The following is a 24,338-nucleotide window of genomic DNA, read 5'->3' on the forward strand; positions in this document are numbered from 1 at the left end:
TTCTCTTGTATGCTGACACCTGAGCCAGTCTATGAAGCATTTACAACGGACATTACCTTGTGCCTCTTTATATTAAACAAAAAAAAAACTTTTGTCCTCTCCAGCAAAGGTGTTGAAAATTTAGAAGTAACTGTCCACACTGGCATTCAGGATTGGCCAGAACAAAGTTATGAGTGATGATATTATAAAGTACTATAGTTAAAAATAATAAAACTATCAGCAAAGTTTTATTTTATGAAGTTAGTTTTTTTTTTATTGCCTTCCCAAATTGAGTACAACAATATTAACCAACCACTCCACCAAGTTACAGCTGAGTTGGCCAGATTTTAAGGGAAAGTCAAACCAAAATAAAAATGAACAAACAAAAACAATGAAAATGTATGTTGATGAATTAAAAACAATGTCACGACTGCTGTACACATTGAAGACAGAATATTATGGACAAAAATAAGTAATAACAGTCATGTGGAATTTTTCATTGTGATGCTACAATATTCACAGAGCAGACGTTATAACCAAAAGAGAATCACGCACAGAGCCAAATATATTACATTAGCCGTTTTACTTCCATTAGTTAGGTCAGAGTTCACACATTTAACCTAAAAGTTCAAACCATGATCAAACAATAGGTGGTTCTATAGATCTAATAGAAAGAGCCCCAGAGTCAACATGACTTATAATTTAGCAAGGGAGGGGGAGCAACCATACAGATGATTAGCAGGAAACAGTACTGCCTTATTTATTCTCCAGCAAAGTTCAGACCATCAAGATGAAAAAAAAAAGCTTATGTATTAGTAAAGGCAGACCTGACTCAATCAATCAAAATATATAAATTAACATAGATCTATACTTTAAAAAAAAAGACAAAAGTATCCGAATAGGTACTGTATTATCTACAACACATTTATTTTAAGTATTATCTACAACACATTTATTTTAAGTATCATCTACAACACATTTATTTATCGCCAAAAGAACTGGAATCACAATTATAACATTTGTCATGGGTTAGTATTTTGACAGCACACACACACACACAATGTATTCTGTGATAATGACATAGTATACAGCCCAATTCTAAATAAAAACAAAATGACTACATATGCTAATATGAACCAAAAGTTTTCCAATACAAAAACTTAAAACATTAAGCAAAATGTTACCATCATAAAATCATACACCAACAAAGTATGTCTTTGTACACTTTGACATTCCATTGAAGATTTACATTCATCAATCTGTGTCTATTTGTTCACAAACCTCTTTCACTCTTGTTCACATTCTCACAATCCTTAACGTCAAATCATATTTACAGGAATCACCTATCTACACCACAGTGTCGCAAATTCCTCCCTCTTGTATCAAACTGTTACAATTATAAATCTCTTTGCAAATGCATGTAAAACATTTTTTCCCCAGTTTTAGGTGATCTTGTTTTTTTAGAATGAATAAGTAAAAATCATGATAAATTCGTACATATACCTGATGTACAAAGACAGTAAAAGTTAATGAAGTAAATTAATCCAGGCTAAAGATGAGAGTGAAAAGAAAGGAAAGCTGAGATTTGGTACTTGTGACTCAATTCTTGTGGTATCTATATATTGTTTGTTTGCCTTTTTTACTATTAACACACTAGTACTTGCTAACTTTGTGACTTACTACTTCTGCCTTGAATACTGATAGGAAAAGAATAACAAAACATTCATTTCAAATGTTAGACATTTTCATCAAGTTAGTGAGACATTATGAATGAATTGTCAATCAAATGCTTTGATAATCAAATAGTGAAAGTGTGACTCTTTAATGACAACCCCAGGTTTCAATTTTTATTAGGACAAAATTATTTCAAGTAAGAAGATTAATGGAATTTTAAAAAGGGAGATTACTCAGAAACATTTTTAGTAACTTTATGAATAAAAAAAGTGTTTCTATCCTTGAAAGAAGTAGAGGATTTTTCTTATTTGTTAAAGGCATATAGAAACAACAACAAAAAAAAAGCAAGTTTATAACATTGTAAAGTTATTTACTAACTAATTCAATATTTTATTTTCAAATAGGATTCTTATTTACAGTCAGCGATACAAATCAGACTTAACATTTTTAAACAATACTGGATTGTGGCTGGAAAAATGAGAACTCACTACCAAAGATGTAAAAACTTTGCAAGAAAATAAAACTTCTTTATAGTAAATAAGATTATGATAATGATGATTTATTATGCAATGCTTAAATAAAACTATTATTTTTTCTGTTATAAATTTAATATGATTGCTAAATACCAATGCCAATTTCATTTGATATTTAAATCATTTTTTTTTTCCTATTAAAAAATTAAGTATGTACAGTAGATTTCCTAAGATTCAAACTCTTTAACTATTTGAAATGAATCTCATTTTACTGAATATTTTTACACATAAAGAAAAAAAACTTGTTCTCATAAGAAAATTGTAACATCAAGATTCAAGACAGACAAGGCACAAGACAATCATCCCAGAGAAGTTAATCCTGATTAAAAAAAATAAAGATTTTTATTTAAATTCTTTAACGGATGATTTATAAATGACTGTTTCAATATGTTTCTAGTCCATAAAAACAGTTTAAATTATACAAAAGTTAGACAAATTGTATGTCAGGGTGTGACCAAGATTTTATTTGTATTTTATTTTATTTATAAATTAATCTCTACAAATGTCAATAATAAAAGAATATATAAATGTCTATTTGAGAAAGAAAAAGGTAAAATGACATTTTCGAGTATTAATAGAGAAAATATGAATTTTTTTATGCCTATTGAATATGTACTTATATCAACAATGTAGATCTATATTTCCCTTCCCTTCTAAACTTTTTTTTCATTTTGCAATGTAAACATTTTTTATTTTTTTTTAATATTCTAAAAAAAATTTTTGTTTTGATTTAATCATGGTTTTTCTCAAGTCGTATAAGCTTGCATTCAGTTTTACTTCAAAAATCTAATTCAACGGATCATTTCAAAATTTTGTAGAAATATATTTCAAGCAAAAAAAATGGCATTTAGAATTTTTCAATTTTCCAACCAAATTTTTTATTTCAGTGGCCTTTTTAAGAATTGTGTTTTTGTTACTGTACAGAATAAGATTGAAAAAAAAAAGTTGATCACTAAAGAAATGACTTTTTAAAAATAACAAGTTGCCCTAGTTATTAAATATGAAGAATTTCTTGTAATAAAATACTGTTTTTAAGCATATCACAAATTGTTAATTAAAGGAACATGTACATAGCAGCTGTCATAAAAGAAAAGATAGATTTTGCAGAAGGTGATAATAGTTCAACAAAATCATGCTATCTCCATTTTGTATTGAACTCGATTTGTTTAAAGTATACAATGATCTATTGATATGGAGAAAGTCTAGATTTTATCTAAGCATTCATTGTTGCATCTATAAAGTTTAACTTTGCTTAGTCTTCATATTGTTTAAAAAAAAAAGAGATATGATTGTATCTACATTACACCATAGAGAATTGAAACATTTAAAATGACAGTATTTTAGTTTTAAGACTGGTGTTGCTTGTTTGAATATCATTAATTTTAATTATTTTTGAAATGGTCAATAGTTATTGTTTGAATACAATGTTTGATAACTTTTATATGATATAGAAACCTTCCATCTACATTGTATCATGTTTGTGAACATAACTTTGTTTACAACTGAGGCATTGTTTTTTTCCATTTACTTTTGTGATTATTTTATATTTCTAAAACTCTACACTATTAATATTAATCTCTTTTGTCTAAATTATATTTCACATTTAGTGTGTATCTCTGAACAAATCTTTTCTTATATATTCAATAGAATTCTTACGTTTGTTTCTTAAATCTCAAATATTCCATAAGAAGCATTTGTAAAAATGGATATCAACAAATCTTTCACACATGAAATAATCAAATGTACATTGAGTTCTAAATGATGAACATGTTTCATTAGGATGCAGAAAGTTTATTGTAGCACATTTATGGTGAGCATAAGAAGTCAGCGATGTAAGTGTTATGAGAAGAAGATCATAAAATAAATTATAAACTCTCCTCAAAAGCTCATCATGTCAATTTACTCTTACAGATAGATTCAAATCAACTAGCTCATACAAATACATTCAAATCAGCAGGCATGAAATGTATAAGCCAAACAACTTCAATGTTCTAAATAAAATCAGCATGTACAGCAAAAAAGAAATTCTGAAAAGAAAACAGATTTTCAAATTTTATATTATGCTTTAACATCTATAATACAGTAGAGCTATTTCAAAGGTTTTTTTTTTTCAGTGACTCTTGCTCTAAAAAAAAAAAAAAAAAAAAAACTAGCAATGTTGGACTAAAAGAAAATGATTTTTAAAAGACATTTAATTGTGATGATAGTTGCTAGAAATCTTGGGGAAGGGGAGGTATACATTTCTGTCTAGACTTTATTGAATTCATTTAGACAGAAAGTTTTAGAAGACCACATATCACAGCATTCTTCAAAAATTTATCATTTAAATCTCCACTATTTGACAGCATAAACACAATAATTAAGGTTATACATCTCACAAGAGGAAGCCATTAATAATAAAATAAAACATGTACACTACTTATACACACTATATATATAGATATATATTTGGGCGCAATTTATGATTCTGCACCCAAGTTATAATAAAAGTGTTCCGTGAATCTTTAAGACAACATTACAAATATACCTCTGACACCCAACGTTTTCATCAACTCCAATCACACACTGATCAAAGTAAACAAAAAAATGTTAATGTCTTAACAATTTATACATTTAAATGAATGAATATATTTTTCTTTATCTGCCAGCATTTTGTTATTTTACACAAAATTTCATTAATACTACATTTCCAACTTTATTCACAAAACATATCATTGTATATAAACAAATTTTCAGTATAAGACATAAAGAGTTTATACAGCATACATATGTAGAGAGTATTATGTAATGTAATCTGTTGAGTAAATACAAATAAATCACAGTCTATATATCTTATCTTGCTAGATCTACAGAGTTTGATATTTGTCCATCTAATTTTAATCCATTTTTTTTGTGATTGGAAAATCAGATACTTTATTTGCCTAAATTTAATGTTTGACTATGTGCAAAAGGGATAAAATAGGAGACAAAATGTTTTGTTTTTTCTAGTGAAGACTAGTATACAAATTGACATTTTGGAAGTCTATAAGGAAAGAAAGAAGTGAAAATTGGATCTCTCTAATTTTATTTTAAAATGATGATCTATCACTAACTGCTGTAAAATCAGACTGCTTGATAGCATAAAAACTATAAGATTGAAAGTCAACATTACACATTCCCAAATGCTTACCAACTTTAAAATGAAAAAGGCAAATTTATGTCACAACTTTGAATAGATGGAAAAAAAGAACATTAATATATTAATAATAATTATCTTTATGTTAAAACACATGAATCAGTGTTAGTATTATAGAAGATTATATTAATTACTGTCATTTCAAGTCATCAGATAAAAGGAAACATTTTTAACAGAAAAAAATAAGAAGAATGCATTATGCCATCATTTTGGCCCTATGGCTTTTAATGATACATTTGTTTTCTTCATTGAAATTTCCCTGAGCTTTCTGGATATGTTTAATAGTCACATGGGAGTGTGAAAGAAAAGTCCTTTATGGGCCCATGTGTTTATGGTAATGTAATACGTTTTTCCGATTCTTTGTCCATGTGTTCAATGGTTATGTAAACAAACTCATTCATAATTGTTTATGTCTATGAGTGTAGAGCATCCATGTATCCATATGCAAGAAAGTTCATGCATTTGACCTTGCATTAAGTGGAAAACATTTTTAATTCCACCGACCCATTAGGTCATGGTTAATTTAAGGAATATCCATCAATCACACATTTTTTTCTTAACTCTGAAGATTATAAGAATGTCTTTCAGCACTGTTTTAGTCACCTATGAATGTTTTTAGAGTTGGCATCTCTGAGAGAGCCTACAGACGAAGATGTCAATGAGACTGGATTTGAGCATTGGTCTTGGAGCCCTTCTTTAAGAATTCTTAGGTGAGAAATGAATTCTAGAAGCTCTTATTCTGATAGAAGCTGACAAAGTAGACTGTTTTTGTTGTCAATGGGTCTCAAGTCATCAATGGGAGTCTAGAACAAGAACAAAGAAAAACATTAAATGTTAAGACAATTATAATGAAACTTTTTTTGCATTGGCGGTTCTCATATGCCAAATAAAAAAATAAAAAGGAATGGGTCTCCTTTAAGAATATGTGATTAACAGAGGCAAGTGTGTAGTTAGCCAAGGCAGGTTACCAAAAGTTAACTTCTTTTTGAGGTTTGCAGCATAATAAAACTGTAGGGACAGCACATACACACAAATTATTTTAAGGAACTCTAGGTTTTCCAGAAATGTAAAGATCTAGTAACTTGAAGCATGCATTGATATGTTGTTGTTTTTTTGCTTTTTATATATTTTTTGAAAGTTTCTTTGGATTTTTGTATCAAACGTAATGAAAATCATAAATTACACAATAAATGAAGTCCATGGGTTTTGATTTAAAGACTAAAACAATCTTTGCTTTGAGTCCACTTGTAAGGATAGATTAAACTTTTTAGTATTTAATCAAGAACCTAACCTGAAGTGGAAATAAATTAGATATGAGCTTTCTGTATCACCTCTATGACTATCAAAGTTCAAACAAGAAAAAAAATATTTGAGAATTGATTTAAATTAAATCTTAATTTTTAATTAAAGTATCCCCATCAGATGTTGCACTCTATGGGGCAGATGTTGCAAAGGTCATCTGTTTCTGTGATCCACAGTTAGCAGGGGGTATGATGTGGCCAGCACAATGAACAACTGCCTTTACTTTTCTCCAACTAATTTCAGATGTCCCAGTCTTCACCCAAATTTGAACCCAGGACACCTCATTCAGAAGCCAAGCACTTTATCACTTAACCACCAAATGTAATGTATAAATTGTTTTATTTGTATGAGTCAACCCTAAAAAATAAGGACAATGAAAAATTATCTATTTTCTACGTAATTCTTGTCTTACCTAATCCTGTTTCGATTCTTCTTTAAAAAGATGTATACAAATGTTAACTCATTAAACTGAGGGCCGGTGAAGTTAAACAATTTCTCATTTAGAACAATTAAAAGATTATTGTGACAGGTTAAAAGTTAAAGAATTGTCATTATCTCCTAGCGAAAGAAATTGCAGCTCTATGTGAATTCAAATCATAATTGGTAATGTAAAAAAAAAAAGGTTAAATACCAACCCTTGATTCCAACTGTAATATATTCAACTGTGATGAGCCATCAGTTTTAGCAGCACCAGTGGACTGGGGCATTTGTTGGTTACTGCCGGATGAAGGCATTGGTGAAGTGTTGTGAACAGGGGTCAAGAGCTGGTTTCTAAATAAACTTGTGGCCTTGACCTGAGCTTCATCAGTAGGGTCAATCACTAAATGAAGAACAGAACCGATAGCTGTAAATATGTATATCCAAGCCTCAAGGTACTAAATCAGTTGTCAAAAGTAAATCATGTTAGATAAAAGAGATATCAATGCCAACGATCATAATAGAATTATTTTTTTTTACTATAACATAACTTCTCAATAATTCTTTTCTATTCCATGTAGTTCTAAGGCCTCATTCAGTCACAAAACAACTAGATCATCTCATGGAAATGAAATGAATGCCTGGGTATTAACTATGGTCAGAATGATGTCGCCTACACAGCAGTTTTCCCCCTCCCCCTCCATGCAGCTGATCTATCAAAAGGAACAGCAAGAGCTGATACAGTTTGGGCTCAGTGGCCTCACAGTCTCATAGCCTGCCTCTGTAACACTGTTTGCTGCAAGCTACCTAAGGGTTGCCAGCTCTGCTCCATACAGTTGTCATTGCTGGAAAGGGGTAATGGAAATAAGCACTACACTACCTACAAAATGATTCCAATGGCTTGCATCTCAATTAGCTTGTGACCACTAGTCCAAATCTAACTATTTCAAAAGTTTTAACATTTAATGGACCTCAAAGCAGACAAAAGGTTTCTTCCATGTGAAAAAATATGTTGATCTCAGCTGAATCATCATAGTTCAAACAAATGAAAAAGAAAAAAAATTTGCCTGTGGTACAATCATAACTTAATATTTCATTATAATTTTCAGACATTGCCAGTAATCAGACATACCAGGTGGTGCTGCCTGTTGCATGGAGAGTTTCCTAAACTGCTGGTACCTTTGCTTGGCCTCACGTCTAGACTGATTGACCACATCCTGCTCATCCATGGGATTGCCCATTGGATTGCTCAGAGGATTACCCAGTGGGCCTCCATGCTCCTTTGACATGTCATTAACTGGAAAAAATCATTGTATGCTTTGTAATCAATTTGTATAAATAATAAAAATAAAAAATAATTGTGAGAATAAAAAATGAGGGTAAAGAAATAATTAAAAGACAAGTAACACGCATAGATACATTTATGAAATATTTATGATTTACTTATTGAATTAGAAGGGTCATGGTGGCTGAGTGGTAAGGTGCTTGGCTTCCAAACAAAGGGGTCTCGGATTCATTCAAATCTTGGCATTTTGAAAGAATTTTAGGGCACCCCTGAGTCCATCCAACTAGAATGGCTACCAGACATTTGTTGGGGTAAAAGTTAAGGCAGTTGATCATTGTGATGGCCATATGACACCTTCATTAAAGGTGTGCAACAGAAACAGAAGATCTTTGTATCATCTGCCCCAAAGATTACAAGGCTTGAAAAGGGTTTTTTACTTATTGATTTATAATAATTTTGTACTAGTGTGTGTATATCTATTTCTATTTTATTTATGTTCTAAGATTTAGTTTTTATTTTAGTCAGCTCTTAACTCAATGGATTCTATTTCCGGTTAACAAAAACCCCTCCAGGCCCTAAGCAAAGAGGGATAACTCCAAATTTTAAAAAAATCCTAAAAAATATTTTTTAAAAATAATAATCAAATTTAAGATCTAATACATATAAACAAATAAACAACTTTAAAAATACAATGATATGTCTAGTTTAAAAAAATATATACTTTTAATACCATAAGAATATAAAAAAAAGCTTTAAAAATACCCATTTTCCCACGCGGAGGCTTATACACTGTGGCTATGGGCCTGTTCATTTGAAAAATTATTTTAAAATATTCCTGATTTTATTTTTAAAAAATCGGTATTCTCCAAAATAATGTGTAATCACGCTTGCAATGAGACTAGAAGAAATCTTTTTTAAAAAGTTTAAAGCAAGTATATTGATTTTAGAAACTTTCTACAATGGTTTAGGATAAAAATGGGAAAACGTTTCCAACTGCAGAAAGAGCTAATGGGTTAAGGTTTTACCCTCCATAAACAAAAACTTACTTGTTTCTAGGATATCAGGTGGCAGTTCACTGGAGGAGCTGTCAAAGTCAATGTTCTGGAGCTGCTGCTGTTGCTGCTGCTGTTGTTGCTGCTGCTGTTGCTGTTTCTCCGACCTGGCACTGCAAATGTTCCTGAGCTCCTGTTTGACATACTGAGAAGTAGAGGATCCAGCCACACCCAGTCCAAGCTCAGAAGACAGAGACTTGTTGCTGTGGGTACAATGAAACTCTTCTTGTAAAGAAGTTACATATCAAATATTCTGTGAAAGCAAAGCTACTAACTATTACATTGTTAATTATGAAGAAATGGATCAGAGGTGTTGTGTTACCAAGGACTTAAAATACCAAATTGTAAGTTTAGGACTAATTTCATAAATGTAAGAGAGAAATTTAAACTTCATCCAATCACTTCTATTTCAGGTCCAAAAAAAGTGATATTCAACTCCTAAGTAAAGAAAAAAAATGGTAAGATAAGGTTTTTTTTCTTCATAGTTTGTTGTAAAATTTTAACTTAAAAAAAAAAAAAAAAAAAAAAAAGAAAGAAAGAAAATATATCTACTTTTAATTCTGTTATTTATTTTTTTAAGTTAATCCCATCTGGTTTTCACTTTTAAACAAATTTACAAAATTAAGTATATCTTTTTTAAGTTGGTGAAAATCACATTATATATCATAAAGAGTTTGCCATAAGCGCTAAATTTTATTACAATTAAAGAAAATGTGTTCAATTCATTTTTGATTACAGCTAGAATTGATTATATTCTGAACTAGACAGAATGAGACAAACTGCTCAACTAGTATGTGTACTGAAGTATCTATATACTGACCTTTCTAAGTTTATGTCCATGACATGCATGTTGAACTCATGAAGGCCACTGGCTGTGGACTGTGCCATGCTGGAATTACTGCTGAACTCATGGAGGCCACTGGCTGTGGACTGAACCATGCTGGAATTATTACTGAATGAAGGTGCCCCACTAGCACTTTGGAAAGGCACTGGTGCATTGGACATGTTGACCTGCTGACCACCAAACCCAGAAGATATTGGCACTTGATTATACTGTGGACTGACCTGTGGGATCAAATGAGTTTTGAAATACTAGAAAAACACATGTTAAGAAATTATAGAAGTTACCAGATAACATCTTGATTTTTACAACTTATCCAATCAAGAAAATAGCTTTAAGATCAGATACATATTTTAGTTTACAATTTAAAGCTAATTCTCTAAATCTATAAAAGAGAGCTTTAATAGGTATAAATACATTATAAATACCTCAAGCATTAATCCATAACAAAGAAATATATGCTAGTTTTAAAAAGAAACTACTAAAACACTCAGCAACAATACAATACAAAGACTGAGAGCCAGTGCCAGATTTAGGATAGTGGGCCCTCAAATTTTTTAATATTTAACAAAATCTGCAAATTAAACATAAGACAATAAAGGAAATGAGATTAAAATTACAAGTACTATATTTCTGCCTTCACAAATACAACAAGATTTGCCTCATTCTAATTGGTTGCTTACACTAACAAGTAAAACTAAAATTGTACACTGTAAATGTAAATTTCAGAAAAATATTTGCTACTAATTAATGTACATATGGATATGATATAGGACACCATTGTCTTCTTGTAGGGGTCCACATCTGGAACTAAAAAGGAAAAGACAAAGTAAAACCAGCCTGAACTTACCTGTACTGAGGGCTGCTGGGATTGTCTCATGCCAGCATTAGGTGAGAGAACAGACTGAGGGGAGATAAGCAATGGGTCAGGTGGGCTAGTTCCATACGGGCTCTGTGGTGCCCTTGGTGAGCCACGACCTTTCAAAAAAAAAAAAAAAAAAAGTAAAGCATACAAATTTTATACTGTTCAAAATCAACAAGAAAACTAAGCAAGTGTCTTTGGCAGATTAGCTCTACAAATTCCCCTTTACTTTTTAACTTATGTTGTCCTGGTTACTATATTGAACTAGTTCTTTATACATATTTATTTTTCTCTTCAAAAGATGTCAGGTAGATAATATACATTTACAAGATCTACAAGCTGTAGGTATTTTAAAACTTATTATTGTGCACATTTTTTTCTTTGCATCAAATGTGACAAAACATGTAGGTCACAGGTGGGTCTGCCAACTAAAATACAGGGCATCATCCTTCAGTATTGAAAAAATTGCCTTATTATTATATGCCCATTTTTTTTAAATTAAAAAAAAAATTATGTTTTGGATTACAAATGAACGAATAAATTTTTTAGATTTTTGTATGGTATTTTGTTAACCTTTTAACAGCCACAAGACATTTCTCTATCAAAATATAAATGTGTCCTTCAAATCAGTCAACAGTGAAAGATTTAAATAGATAATAGCAAAGAAGATCTATGTTCACTAGAATACCTGTAGAGACTCTTTGAATCATACGATTCTGTTGGAACATTCCTTGAACCTGGCCTTGCTGCTGCTGCTGTTGAGGTGAGAATACTCCTCCAGCACTCCCGGCTCCACTACCACCTTGGGCAAATTGGGCGTTATCAGCAAATTGAAAGCGGGAGTCTCTTGGTTGCTGAACTTGGGCCTGCTGTTGTGTGGTCTGTTGTTGTTGTGTGACTGGACTGGGCAGTGAGTTTCCAGATAGTGACCTTTGACGATTTAGGTTTGGAGAAAACTGGTTTCCCTAAAATTATAAAGTTATGTATCAGAATCATTATATCTTGAAATTGGTATATTTTTAAGAGCATGAAGTTATTTTATTGCAAAAAAAAAATAATTCTGAAAAACAATAGAGAAAACTCTGTTATCTCTTGGGTATTTTTGTTGGGACTACAAATGACCAAATGAAGGTTTTGAACATTTATTAGTGGACAGAGAAACAGCTATATTTTGGTCATGGAGAGACATAAATACACATCCATTATATAAACTTCATGGTAAACTGCTCTTGACAATGAGCAGCTTTAATGAGCCAAAGTAGACTTCTGAGCAAAGTGCTCTTGACCAGCGGTCAGTTTATCATCCCAAAACCATTGATGAGTTAATTTTTTGTGTTTCCTTTCTAAAACAAAAAGAAGGAATTTAATGAAGATCTTAATGAAATATTACAATCAAGTGCCACAAGGTTCTCTTTGTAAATGTTCATTATTTAAATAGTTTGTTTTTTTTTTAGCTTGATTTAGACCATAAGAAAATGGACAAATCAGCTCTAAAGAACTGCCAAACAGAACTGTCAACAGAAAAAAATGAGTTCAAAAGAAAAATTGATAAAATTGATGAGTGGTGAGTCGAGTTGATGTGGATGCATGATAGTGTTACCTGTTGCAACCCCAGAGGATCCACGACCCCTTGATTCCTCATACCCCAGACTCCGCCACTGCCGGACTGAGGTGAAAAATGAGGTGACAGCTGACTGGGCTGAGGTGAGGGGCCTGGACCCTGAGGAGTGAAACGTGGGGACATGGGGCCTGGCATTCCCTGGCCTCTCTGTCAGGCAAACCAAGCGGGGGAGGCAACCAAGCAGAAGAAAGCAGAAGATAAAAAAGGGGAGAAAAAAAATGTTATGAAACAAATATTGGAAACTACAAAGTAAAATGCATTTCTACAAATCAAAATTATTTCTAGCATTAAAATAATAAATCAAAATGTAGAACTTAAATATAATGTTTAAAAAGAAAGAGGGACAAGTATTCTAAAAAAAAAAAAAAGACTATTTATAACATTCCCTTGAATAAATAAAAATAATCACATTGGTCTCAATGTAATAACAAAGCCATAAATCTATAAACTGCTGAACAAACTAAGTGATATGGGGTGAATACATGTAAAAAAAAAATGTTTATCAATTTAAAAAATGAAACAATAAAAAAAAAATAAAACATCTAGCACAAAAAAAAATCCACACTCATGCTTTTACAAAGCAAATGAAGCAAAACAACTAAATGATTGGGCGATTGAAATAGATTTGATGTATTTCTTTTTTTTTTTATTATTTTCTTCTTACATAGTATTTTTTTTTATAAAAAAAAAAGATTTGAACCTTTGGTATATTTGACCTATAGTGACACAAGTTTTAATAGCTTTACTTTTGTAATTGAGGAAAAGGTTGTTAGTTTTTTGTTGTTGTTGTTTTTTTTTGCTATTGTTGCATATGTAGATTTTAAATGTTATGGTGCTTATGAGTTGAGTATACATATCTGTGTTTTCTTGTGTAGGTATGAAATGGCTCCAACAAGGCTTCCTGGTCTAGCTACTTAAATAAAGAAGATGTACCAAACAAAGTCTACACACCTGAACAGGTAAAGTAACATTAGGGGGGTGACCTTGAGTCATCAACTCCTTGAAATTTTCAGGGAATGCTGCAGGTGCACTGGCGCTGACATCTAGATTGGGGACCCCACTCTGTTTGTGTTTGAAGGAGAATCTGGGTTAGACTGACGCACTCACAGCAGCAAAATAAATGTGTTTTGAATGATATAGAATAAAACTAATTTTGATAAACACCCTTGACACTTCCTCCATAAATATCTAACCCTCAGAGATTAGTTGTCTTTTTTTTTTTGGTGCATTATACTATTTCCCTACTTCACAAACACGTACATAAAATGAATACACATAAGGGGGGGGGGGGGACTTGTCAACAACTATACAATTAACATGAGCATAATCTGATACACAATTAACTTCATGGAGTGATACTATAAGAATATTGGCACACTCTATATAAGCCAGATGGATCAAAATAATTACAGACCTATATAATTTTGTTAGGCTTTACATCTACCACTAAACAACTAGTAGCTAATTTTTTTTTTAAATGAATCAAAACCAGAAGCCATTTAAAAATCATATAAATATATATAATATATATAAATAAGTTGCTTTAACAGTTTAAATCCGAAGATAGCTTGTAGGTCTAAAAATTTTGTAGGAAAATGTCTTTATGATTAAATAGAGTTTGTTAGTCCACGTTACTTCCTTTGCCACTTTAATGCCTAAAACAGGAAGACTTATAGGTCTGAATAAATAGTATATCCTATCTGATTTTACAGAGTTTATCTTTCTTATAGTTCAACTCCATAATGTTTTGTTTTTTAAAGTTTTATATAACTTTGTAATCCACTTTAGAAGGGGAACTCAAATGTTTATAATTTTCATTAAAAAAAAAAAAGGATCTCCTCTGTTTGCTAAACAGAAATCTTTGATGACCATATTCTGACAATATTATTTAAACATATATAGGCTTAAGAAATATCAAGTTATTTTTTAAAATGACAATACAAAAAAAAAAATTGCTCAAATGGTAATTTGACACCACATTGACATAATGCATGTAGTATAATCATCAACATAAAACCAAGCCATAGAAATACATATATCAATGAATTTTGACAGGGCAGACTGAGGGGGGGAGGGGGAGACTGATGAACAAAAGGATGAAATATCAATATCATAAAACAGTCAACATAGTAAGATCATTATATGCTCTGATGTAGTGTTTGACACAGTGGAGGAAGACTGGACATGCAGTTGGAAACACAACATGATGTGAATAGATACTTTATTTCCCATTGAATAGCCAATTATTGAGATTCAAAAGAGTGTCTCCCACATTTAGAGCAAGGCTTACAAGGTGATAGACAGACGAGCACAAAGCTCAGGTGAAGTTACCCTCAATCCTGGCAAGATCCAGGGCCCACACAAAGTAAACATACTATTTCATTTTGGAAATTAGCAAAACAATTAAAGGAAAAATGTGTCATTTAATTGGGACTCCAATAAACTGTTTTCTACAAGGTCATAGTTCTATGTTTCTGTCAGCATAAACACAAGTATGAATCTGAGATTAGATAGCTTAAAAGTTCACTAAGGCTTTTAAGATTTAAAACAAAATGATTTCAACCTTGAGTTTAAAACAGCACACTTCAAGACATTCAACTGAAACACTGACCTGATTAAACCTTTGGTTGAACTGCTGAGGCAGATTTTGCAAGCGCTGCTGTTGTTGCTGTTGTTGCTGCTGCTGCTGCTGTTGTTGTTGCTGCAGCTGCATCATCCTCTGTCGCTCCATCTGTTTCTGACGTCCCATCTGACGATGCTGTTGTTGGTGAAGTATATTTTGGCGCACTGTTAACGCCGACTGGTTCATGCCAGTTGGACGAAAAGGTGGTGCTGTGTTGGTCTGAAGAGCAGTAGCTAAAGGTCCTACATAAAAATTTTATTTATTATAACTGTGACGATCACACTTGCTGGGGATTATATTATCAAACTTGATAACTCAATGAAGTGAAGAAACATCTTTGTATTTTCTTCAAAACTTCTTTAATAATACTTCTTCAACTTTCACATAAAATTAACTTCTCAATTCAATAACAACTTGACTTGATACTAAGATACATGAAACTTCACTTAGTATAACTTCAACTTCAAGTAATATAACTTCAGATAATATTACTTCAACTAATAAAACTTTAATTAAATGGACTCACTAATATCACAAAACTTAACTAAACCTTTACTAAGAGAGGACTTAAGCGATAACTAAGCGAGGACCCCGTCTGACTTTCCCTTAATTTATACCTTTCTTAATCGTACATTCCAGAATCATGGAAACTTCTCCCCTAATTATTTTAGTAGCTTTGACCATCTAGAAGCTGACGTGTGCTATTTTTTTCCCTTAACCTCTTTCTTTGATTGGATACCTAAAATTAACTTGTTTATGCTGGACACTTGCACTGGTTTGACCTTGCTTCTAGAAACTGGTCGAAATAGGTCACAGACTCGACTCGTGACAATAACCCAAGGTGAAAGATATTTAGAGATTTAGTCATTGATGTTCCAGTTATCTTGAAAAATGATATATTTTGATGATGAACAATGGCAAAAATATTAGCAAACTGACTTACAACAATAGAATTTATCAGAAGTGAGTTTTTACTGTTACCCAGTTTGTTCAAAACTATTTAAGTAACTTAATAACTGTAGGCTACAAAAACAACAGAGAACAATACATAAAAAAACATATAATCAAATGAGATACAGGGCTTATTCATGTACAACACAAAAGGCTGCCTGATTTTCTCAGGGATAACTAATATGTTGGGAGGCCCTTCAATAGTTAATCTTTGATCTGACAGGAAAAATTCTATTAAAAGATTCTATTCTATTATAATCTATTATATGTAGGACAAAATAATCTTAATGACTAGATTAAAATATGGACATATATTGATGACATATACTTATACAATAAGAGGACAGAATTTTTAATGACTGAGTCTAGTAAAATAAGAGAGTACTCACCCCTGGGCTGGTTAAAGCCTTGAAGCTGTTGTGGTGGCTGCTGTGGACGCATGCCAGGCATCTTGGTGCTGAATGCCCCCTGCATACTCTGTTTTAGCTGTTGGGCATTACTGTTGTATCCTGGGATAATATTCTGTCCAGACATGTTGCCCATGCTTTGACCTTGAAGACCAGCCTGAAGCTGTTGGGCAAGCTGTAGGAACAGTAGTGTAGTTTAGGTGTTTTTATTCAGCTTCTTTTTTTTTTCTTTTTGTTTAACTAAACCTTCCTTATTCTACTTCAGCTTTAATAATATTTATGTTTTTATTTTGTAATTGAAAAGTTTATTTTCAGATAATTTATTTTTTTTAGCTGTCATCACATTAGTTGCACTGAGTTCTACAATGCTATGAACATTCAGTCCAACACATAATACAGTGTGGCTTAAACAAATTTTAAAGTGCTATCACTAAAACCAACAAACAATGCAACTAAATAGAAAAGAAAAAACAAAAAGTAAAAAAAACAGTCTGTTCAATTAATACATTTTAAGCTCTATGTCAAATTTACTACTGTGAATATGCTCAGTGAATTAGGATTGAAATGTATTGATATATTGTGTATGTGCTATCTTTTCTTGGTTCCTACTAGAAGGAATAAAATATTTTATTTCATACAATGAGAATTCTGTCATTTCTTCACCTAACCTAGGAATTCTGGCAAAAAATTGGGTTATCATTAGCTTCTGAAAATACTAAGACATTCTAACCACCCAAAACTATTGTTACGACCTAAGAATTGAATTGAACCACAGGCCTTGAGACCTGTAAGCTCTAACCATCTAAGTCTGCAAGACATGTGCTTGTCATTGTAAGGGCATAGAGGTACTATATTTTTAGTGCAATGCAAAAAAGGGATGTGAGAGACATCTACATTTTAAAAAGATTTAGTAATAGTATAATATCTATAAATTCAACGTAATTAATTACCTGTAATGTTTGCCTATTACTTAATGAATTGTCCAAAGCTCCTCTCAAACTCTGTGAAGACTGCTGCTGCTGTTGTAGGGACACCATTGGGTCATCATCTCCCATGAGCTGTCGCTTGATGCCAGCTATGGCCTGCTCTGTTGACTGGCCCTGCTGACTCTGGCTCATACTGGACAAGAAGTTGTCATTCATAAACTCTTCAAGCTGGGCCACGAGGCTGGACTCGTCGCTCATGTCAATGTCTGAAATGTTCATTGACTGCTGCTGCTGCGGTACTTGCTGCTGGACCTGCTGTTGCTGTTGAATCTGCTGCTGTTGTAAAAGCTGCTGCAGTTGCTGATGCTGCTGCTGCAGCTGAGGGTGGCTCTTCATCTGCTGTGGCAGGTTGGAATTAACCTGTGAGGCCTGAGGGTTACCCATCATTGGTGAGGGCTGCGATTGTTGCAGTAGTGTGGTCGAGGTTGGTTGCTGTGGTGGTGATAAGAATGGCTGCTGCTGCTGGAGCTGTTGGAGTTGCTGCTGCTGCTGCTGAATAATTAGGTTAGTCTTCTCAATCTGACGTTGTTTCTGAATTTGAAGTTTTTGCTGCAATAGGCGTTGCTGCAGCTTCTGTTCTGAAGTGTACTGTCTTTTTTCCTGGATATTTCCAATTCCAGTATTACTGTACTGTCCACTCTGAGGACTGGAATGCAAGGATGACCCAAGGGCTTGAGCAATAGAAGTCACAGATTGTGGACTGTAGTTACCAAGGGCAGAGGATGAGGAGACCATTCCCATTGGAGACATTGGCACTGTCTGCTGAGGCTGCTGGGTCACACTGTTCATAGCATTTTTCTGAAGATCATCCTGCATGTCTGCCGCCTGCTGAAGTATCTGCTGCAGCAGTGGGTCATTTAAAGAAGAGTCAGCCCCCATGTTAGAGATGTCCTCAGTAATGACAGAGTCACTGCCAAATATTGCATCATCCCCTTCAAGAAGACTCTGAATCTGACTATCTGCACTAACAATGTCCATATTTGTCATTGAGTTCACAGTCACAGGAGATAAATTCTCTGGGAAATTACTGTTCAGGAAATTTGGCATACTGCTGGTGCTTATGGTCAAATTGTTGGCTGACCGACCTTTACCTAACACAGGGCCTTGAGCGTTAGATGAGCCTAGAGAGTCACCAGTGGTGATCGACCCACTGGAAATAGAGTCACTGGCCTCTGTGGTTTTTATAGTGATGATTTTCTCACTGAGATTCCTGGGATATCGACTCTGTGGGACAGCCGTTGGGTTGATGGAGATGTGGGTGTTGACCACTGTCTCCTTGTTGGCCTTTTTGCTAAGCAGCTGTGCCAGAAGAACATTTTTCTTTGAAAGGTTGCTCTGGGAATTAGGACCCCCTGAGGAAGAAGTGGCAGGTTCCAGGTCCATGCCCACACCATCACTGCTGTCTACATCTGGCTGCGACAGCTTTCGTCTTTTGCTGTTACCATTGTTGGTGCTGCTACTGGGTAGCTGCTGCTGTGAGAGGGGTTGCTGCTTGTGTGGGTTGTCATCCTTTTCCCAAAGTACATGAAGCAGCCTGCAAGGCAATGTATTAAACCAAATGAAATAGTAACAAGAAAAATTAAATGCAATTTAACAATAAATTTTGGTAGATTGAAATTGATAACATTTAAAATCCTAGTAAGATGATAATAATAATACTAGGACAATATCTTTAAATAAAGTATCATATATAAATGCAGGTCTAATTAACAGGTTAATTTTTACAAATACTCTCAAATATAATAAATAATCAATATAATAATAAATATCAAAATAATATATATATAATATTACATATATATATATATATATATATATATATATGTTTAGATTTGCCTATATATATATACATTATATCCACTATAATTTATCATTTTATCAACCATTTTAATGTTTTTAACCTGAGAGATTAATAATTTAGTCTGTGTTAAAAACTAGAATCATCACAAAATAAGTTCCTGAGTTTAAAAAGTCTATATGGAAACTTTACATTTTTTTTGGTTAGCATATTTTTATATAATATTTTTAAAATGTTTAAAATGTTCATAATAATAAAATTCATTTAAAAAACATGAACAACTAGGGAGAAGAGAAAGTATAGAAAGCAAAAAACTTAAGGGTTTGTGATCCCAAGTGCTAAGAATTGAATTATTTTACAGTAGGCCAATCCAATGTTCACATTTTTTATATTGATAGGCTACTTGTTAAAATAAAAATGTTCCATTTTCTTAATGCTTGCCCTTTCAATTGATCTTTGATTAAAATTATAACCCTCTATTGTTCTAGGTTGTTTTTTTTTATATTTCTAAGTTTTAATATAGTCAACATATTTATAGGTCAAGAGTTCTTTATAAAAAAAAAATCTATGACTCACTCATCAAGGTGTTTGTCATCTGCACCAGAAGGCCTCAAGTTGTCATTGATGGACCCCAGGCGTTTCTGAGCACCTTGTCGCCCTTGGATCAATGGAGTGGTGGGCTCAGAAAGAGATGCCAGGTGAGATGTGGACTGAGGTTCCTGCTGCTCAGACTGGTGACGAGATCTGGACACTGGGTCAAGGTCAAAGGATGTGCTCTCCTGTTAAAAAATGGGATATGTAAACAATGTCACCAGTTCACTCTTCTATGTATGATTACAAATTTCAATATTAATGGGGAATGACATAATCTCAATATAGCATTAAGAAAAGAAAACTTCTTTAGCTGTCTATTGGCAATAGAAATAAATTCATTCTTTGGTTTTTAAGCATGGACATCTTTAATTTTTTTGTTAGTCAAGGTCAAGGAGAGATGAGAGGGATGAGAAGAGGCTTTAACAACAAAATAATCAGGCTAAGCCCCACATGTCTATGTCTATTTTAGATTTATTTAATTGAGCTCAATACCATTGCAACAAAAAAAAAAGAGAGAGAAGTCAGCTTGGCTAATGAACTGTAAAAATATTATGTACTCACAGCTGGTGCTGAGGTGGTTATCCCTGTCCTGGTCTGATCATCATCGTCAGGCTCATTCAAAAGCTGGTTGAGCAGTTCACAACCTCCTTTGCTGGGGCGACGGTTCTTGGAGCCGGCAGCGCCGGCGCCAGCAACACCTGAGGCCCCTGCAGCCCCTGACCTTTTGTTCTGGTCACTCAGCCTGAGCCTATCCTCTAAGGATTCACTCTGAGATTTCTTCTGACCTTCCTCCCCTAATAACTGCTGCAAGGATAAAAAGAAGAAAAACATTTTTTGTAGTACAGGAAACACATCGAACTCCCACAATATTAAAAGTATCTAAGGACATTTTTATTTTTATATTGGAGATTTTCATATGGTGGAAAAACTATAAATAACTCACTTTTTTGGTGTATCTGGTGTACGAAATAAAGTAAGTGTTGATAAGCTTTGTTTTTTTAAAAGTATATGATATAATTTTTGTGCACTTTTTAGCACTGGAGAATTCAATGTTCTAAGCTCTTCTTTATGAAGCACACAACAATGTCAATATGGAGGACTTATATGTGCGCAGCTAACTATTCTTAATAAATGACTTTTGGTTCGATATTGTTAAAATTATAGATCAATTCTTTTACATGTAGTTGGCAACAGTGAGGTTCCATTTGGCGTCCTTAACATTATTAAGTTTTATAGAAAAAACTCTCATCTTTCATGCTTATAGCATGGTCAGTGTACCATGGTTCAATATCTTTTGTGGACCAGTGGGTCATTTCACTTTAAGGGAAGAAGAGATTCAAATTTAGAATACTCTTTATATATATATATTATATACAAATATGAATTAATAAGAAAACTTTTATAACTAAGACCTTTATCTAGGTTACAGATATATTAATATTATGACCTATGTGGTATTCATTGATCTCCTGAAGTCATGAAACGAGCATGGCTCATCTCATAGAGGTCAAGATGAGAGCTTAGGGATTGGTAATGGGCAGAATATTTCACCCACACAGCATTTTCCCCCTCTTCTCTACAGCTGTTGCATTTAAGGAACAGCTATAGCAATAGCCAATGTAGGGTCAGCAGTGTCACATGCTCTGCTAGAAGTGGGGCATACTGTTATACTATCACTATACTCTACTATCAAGCAAAATATTTTGTTCTTTGCAAATTTCCTTGTCATGGCAATCATTTTCGCAACAGCAATCCCAAAGAAACTTTAATAAGCTCAATACACATATCTATAAAAATAAAGTCAATCATTTTTTTTATTCCATCTTCAAAGTATCCATGCTCCCTTATGGTGCTTTATAGCCATCTCATTTTAACAGCCAAATGTATATAAAAACCATTTGCTATTACCCATTACTTTATAGAAGTCTTATTCACATGACATTGATATCTGACCCTTTTGTAAAACTGAGCAATTTATAAAAACAGCATCTAAGCCATATATTTATATTCTTATAACTAGATCTAAGTCCTATTCTGTCAATTAGATTGAAACCTTATTTTATATAAAGATAAAAATAAACATATTTTACTTTCCATAAAAAGTATTGCTTAATTTAAAACAAGACAGCTCGTAGTCTACTAAGTTGTACAATACTCTGTTTTCAATACAAGTTGGTATTTAAAATCAAATTTGCCAGTAAGCTTATACATGGTAGGAGTGGGAAGTCAAGTGTGTAAAAATGAGGTTGTTATTTAGTGCATGCTCTATTTGGACAAGCCGATCTTCAATAGGTCTTGAGACAATAATCCATCTATTTAGCATGATCGCCATCCCCATGGCAATGTATGCATGCGAGAAATGGAAGACAAAAATCAAGAGAAGGCTAAATGTGGTTAGGCAGCAATGGCTAAAATGGAGTTAAGAGTCACAGAATTAGAAACAAAGAAATCATATGCTTAACAGGCACCTGATAAAGCATCAGAGGAGGTTTGCAGAATATGTCCTCAAACATAATGAATCATGCATCCCAAGATAAGCAATAACAAGGAAGACCAAAACAATGAAAACACACATTGGGACCTCATAAAACATGGTAAGACACATTCATGGTTCTTTATCTAAATTGATTACATAATTTATATGATTTTAAAACAATTTAATTTTTTTTATGTATGACTTGTAATTTTTTTATTATTTTTATTAACTTTCAGCTTGAACTAATAATTTTCCACTACTAAACTATTAAACTATTCAAAGGCTTAGCTGGAACAAAGAAAAATATTTAAATTTGAGGTGACAATTTTTTTAAATTGTAGGTTGTCGACAATTTTTTAAAGTGTAGGTTGTAACAGGAGTCAAGCCTATGACTTCAGTAAAACAGCTCCATTTCCCTCCCATAAATATATAAATTTTGTTAACATTTAGAAGAATTTACATTAGTTTAAAAAAAAAAGAATTAAAATTCTAATTAATCAAGCTGATTAAGCATACAAAAAAATCTAAAATAGTTTTATTAATATAACAATGTCACTTAGTGGATGGGAAAAGTATTGAGAAGAAATTCAGCAGCTACAGCTATTGGTTTATATTGATTGTTTGAATGCAAAATTAAAATAAAGAAATTGAAAAAATGTAACAAATTTTGAAATTCACTAACATTTTAAGCTTTTAATTTTTTTTTAGCCCAAACCTGATTGTTGGCTAATAAAATTAATGTGTTTTAAATGATGGCTGATTTTGTAAAGAATGTTAACATTATAATACAATTATAATTTTATTTTTTTTTTGGTAAGAAAGTTGATTTAGAAATGGTGTTATAACCAAGACTTACCTTCAACAAAGCTGTTTGTTTCTTGGGCTCTGCTTCATTTTTATCAGTCCCATGAAGTTCAGACAAACTTTTTGTGGTCCTAGCTCCCAAAGATGAGGAGTCCATGTTTTCTTCCATTACTGGAAGATCATCTTCATCATCCTCTTGACTTAACAAGTTTTTCAGAATAAAGTTTCCTTTTTCAACATTATTTACACCACTGCTGTGGCTGTTCCTCATGTGAGAACCACTGAAAGTATCCATGTCCATGTCTTCATTTGAGGTGCTCTGTGGGTTTTCTTGTGGGCTCTGACCAGGGCCCTCTGTTGGTGATTGGTGTAAGTGGTCATCTGGGGATTTCATCAAGCTGGAGTTATGCATGTCCATCCCAAGGCCTGCCATGCTTGACATTCCCCCATTGTTACTGCTGGACACAGAGTTGGAAGAGGACAGAGAGTTCACCTGACCTGAAGGCCGACGGCCTCTGCTCAGAAGCTGACGCCGACTGTCAATAGAGGCAGGGGACTGTAGCTGTTCAGGTGGTGTTGAGCACTGGGTCAGCAGTTGGCAGAGTTTACCAGACCTCTGGGCATTGAGAATGTTGTTGTTATGACCATTGCTGCTGGACATGCTACTCATCCCCTGCTGCTGCTGGTGACCAACTATATCCATGCTGGAGGAGAACACAGGAGAGGAGGATGAGAGTATATATCCAGAAGAGGAAATGCTACTGGTCACATTGATGTCCAGCCCAGAAATGCCAGGCTGATGAGAGTTTGGATCAAGAGGAGACTGGTGCGACATAAGTGCAGGGTTATTGGTTGGAATAAAATCTCCACAAGACGATGGTGGCGTAGTAGGGGAACACTTCCATCCCACAGGACTTAATGGATAAGCTGCAAGTAACAAAATAATGAGATGATTTTT

General features: G+C 33.1%; 1 protein-coding gene across 10 annotated transcripts in view; it reads right to left on the reverse strand.

The window, feature by feature from the left end:
• Positions 1-371: 371 nt before the first annotated feature.
• LOC106056285 (uncharacterized) overlaps positions 372-24,338 on the reverse strand; it is a 176,670-nt gene continuing 152,703 nt past the window's right edge. For 8 of the 10 annotated variants that reach the window (XM_013212958.2, XM_056015473.1, XM_056015475.1 and 5 more), the window contains 15 exons: positions 23,433-24,307; positions 20,662-20,904; positions 20,083-20,285; positions 17,673-19,242; positions 16,705-16,897; positions 15,353-15,606; positions 13,693-13,803; positions 12,721-12,888; positions 11,809-12,085; positions 11,109-11,236; positions 10,238-10,482; positions 9,412-9,620; positions 8,213-8,377; positions 7,299-7,483; positions 372-6,164 (listed from right to left, as the gene is read on the reverse strand). In XM_013212958.2, the coding sequence (XP_013068412.2) occupies positions 6,096-6,164; positions 7,299-7,483; positions 8,213-8,377; positions 9,412-9,620; positions 10,238-10,482; positions 11,109-11,236; positions 11,809-12,085; positions 12,721-12,888; positions 13,693-13,803; positions 15,353-15,606; positions 16,705-16,897; positions 17,673-19,242; positions 20,083-20,285; positions 20,662-20,904; positions 23,433-24,307 (4,895 nt within the window). In that variant the 3' untranslated portion in view covers positions 372-6,095. The remainder of the gene's footprint in view (positions 6,165-7,298; positions 7,484-8,212; positions 8,378-9,411; positions 9,621-10,237; positions 10,483-11,108; positions 11,237-11,808; positions 12,086-12,720; positions 12,889-13,692; positions 13,804-15,352; positions 15,607-16,704; positions 16,898-17,672; positions 19,243-20,082; positions 20,286-20,661; positions 20,905-23,432; positions 24,308-24,338) is intronic. The other 2 variants (XM_013212955.2, XM_056015476.1) reach the window with 2 other exon arrangements.

The sequence above is a fragment of the Biomphalaria glabrata genome, chromosome 17 (genome assembly GCF_947242115.1).
Source record: "Biomphalaria glabrata chromosome 17, xgBioGlab47.1, whole genome shotgun sequence".
Taxonomy (NCBI): Eukaryota; Metazoa; Mollusca; class Gastropoda; family Planorbidae; genus Biomphalaria; species Biomphalaria glabrata.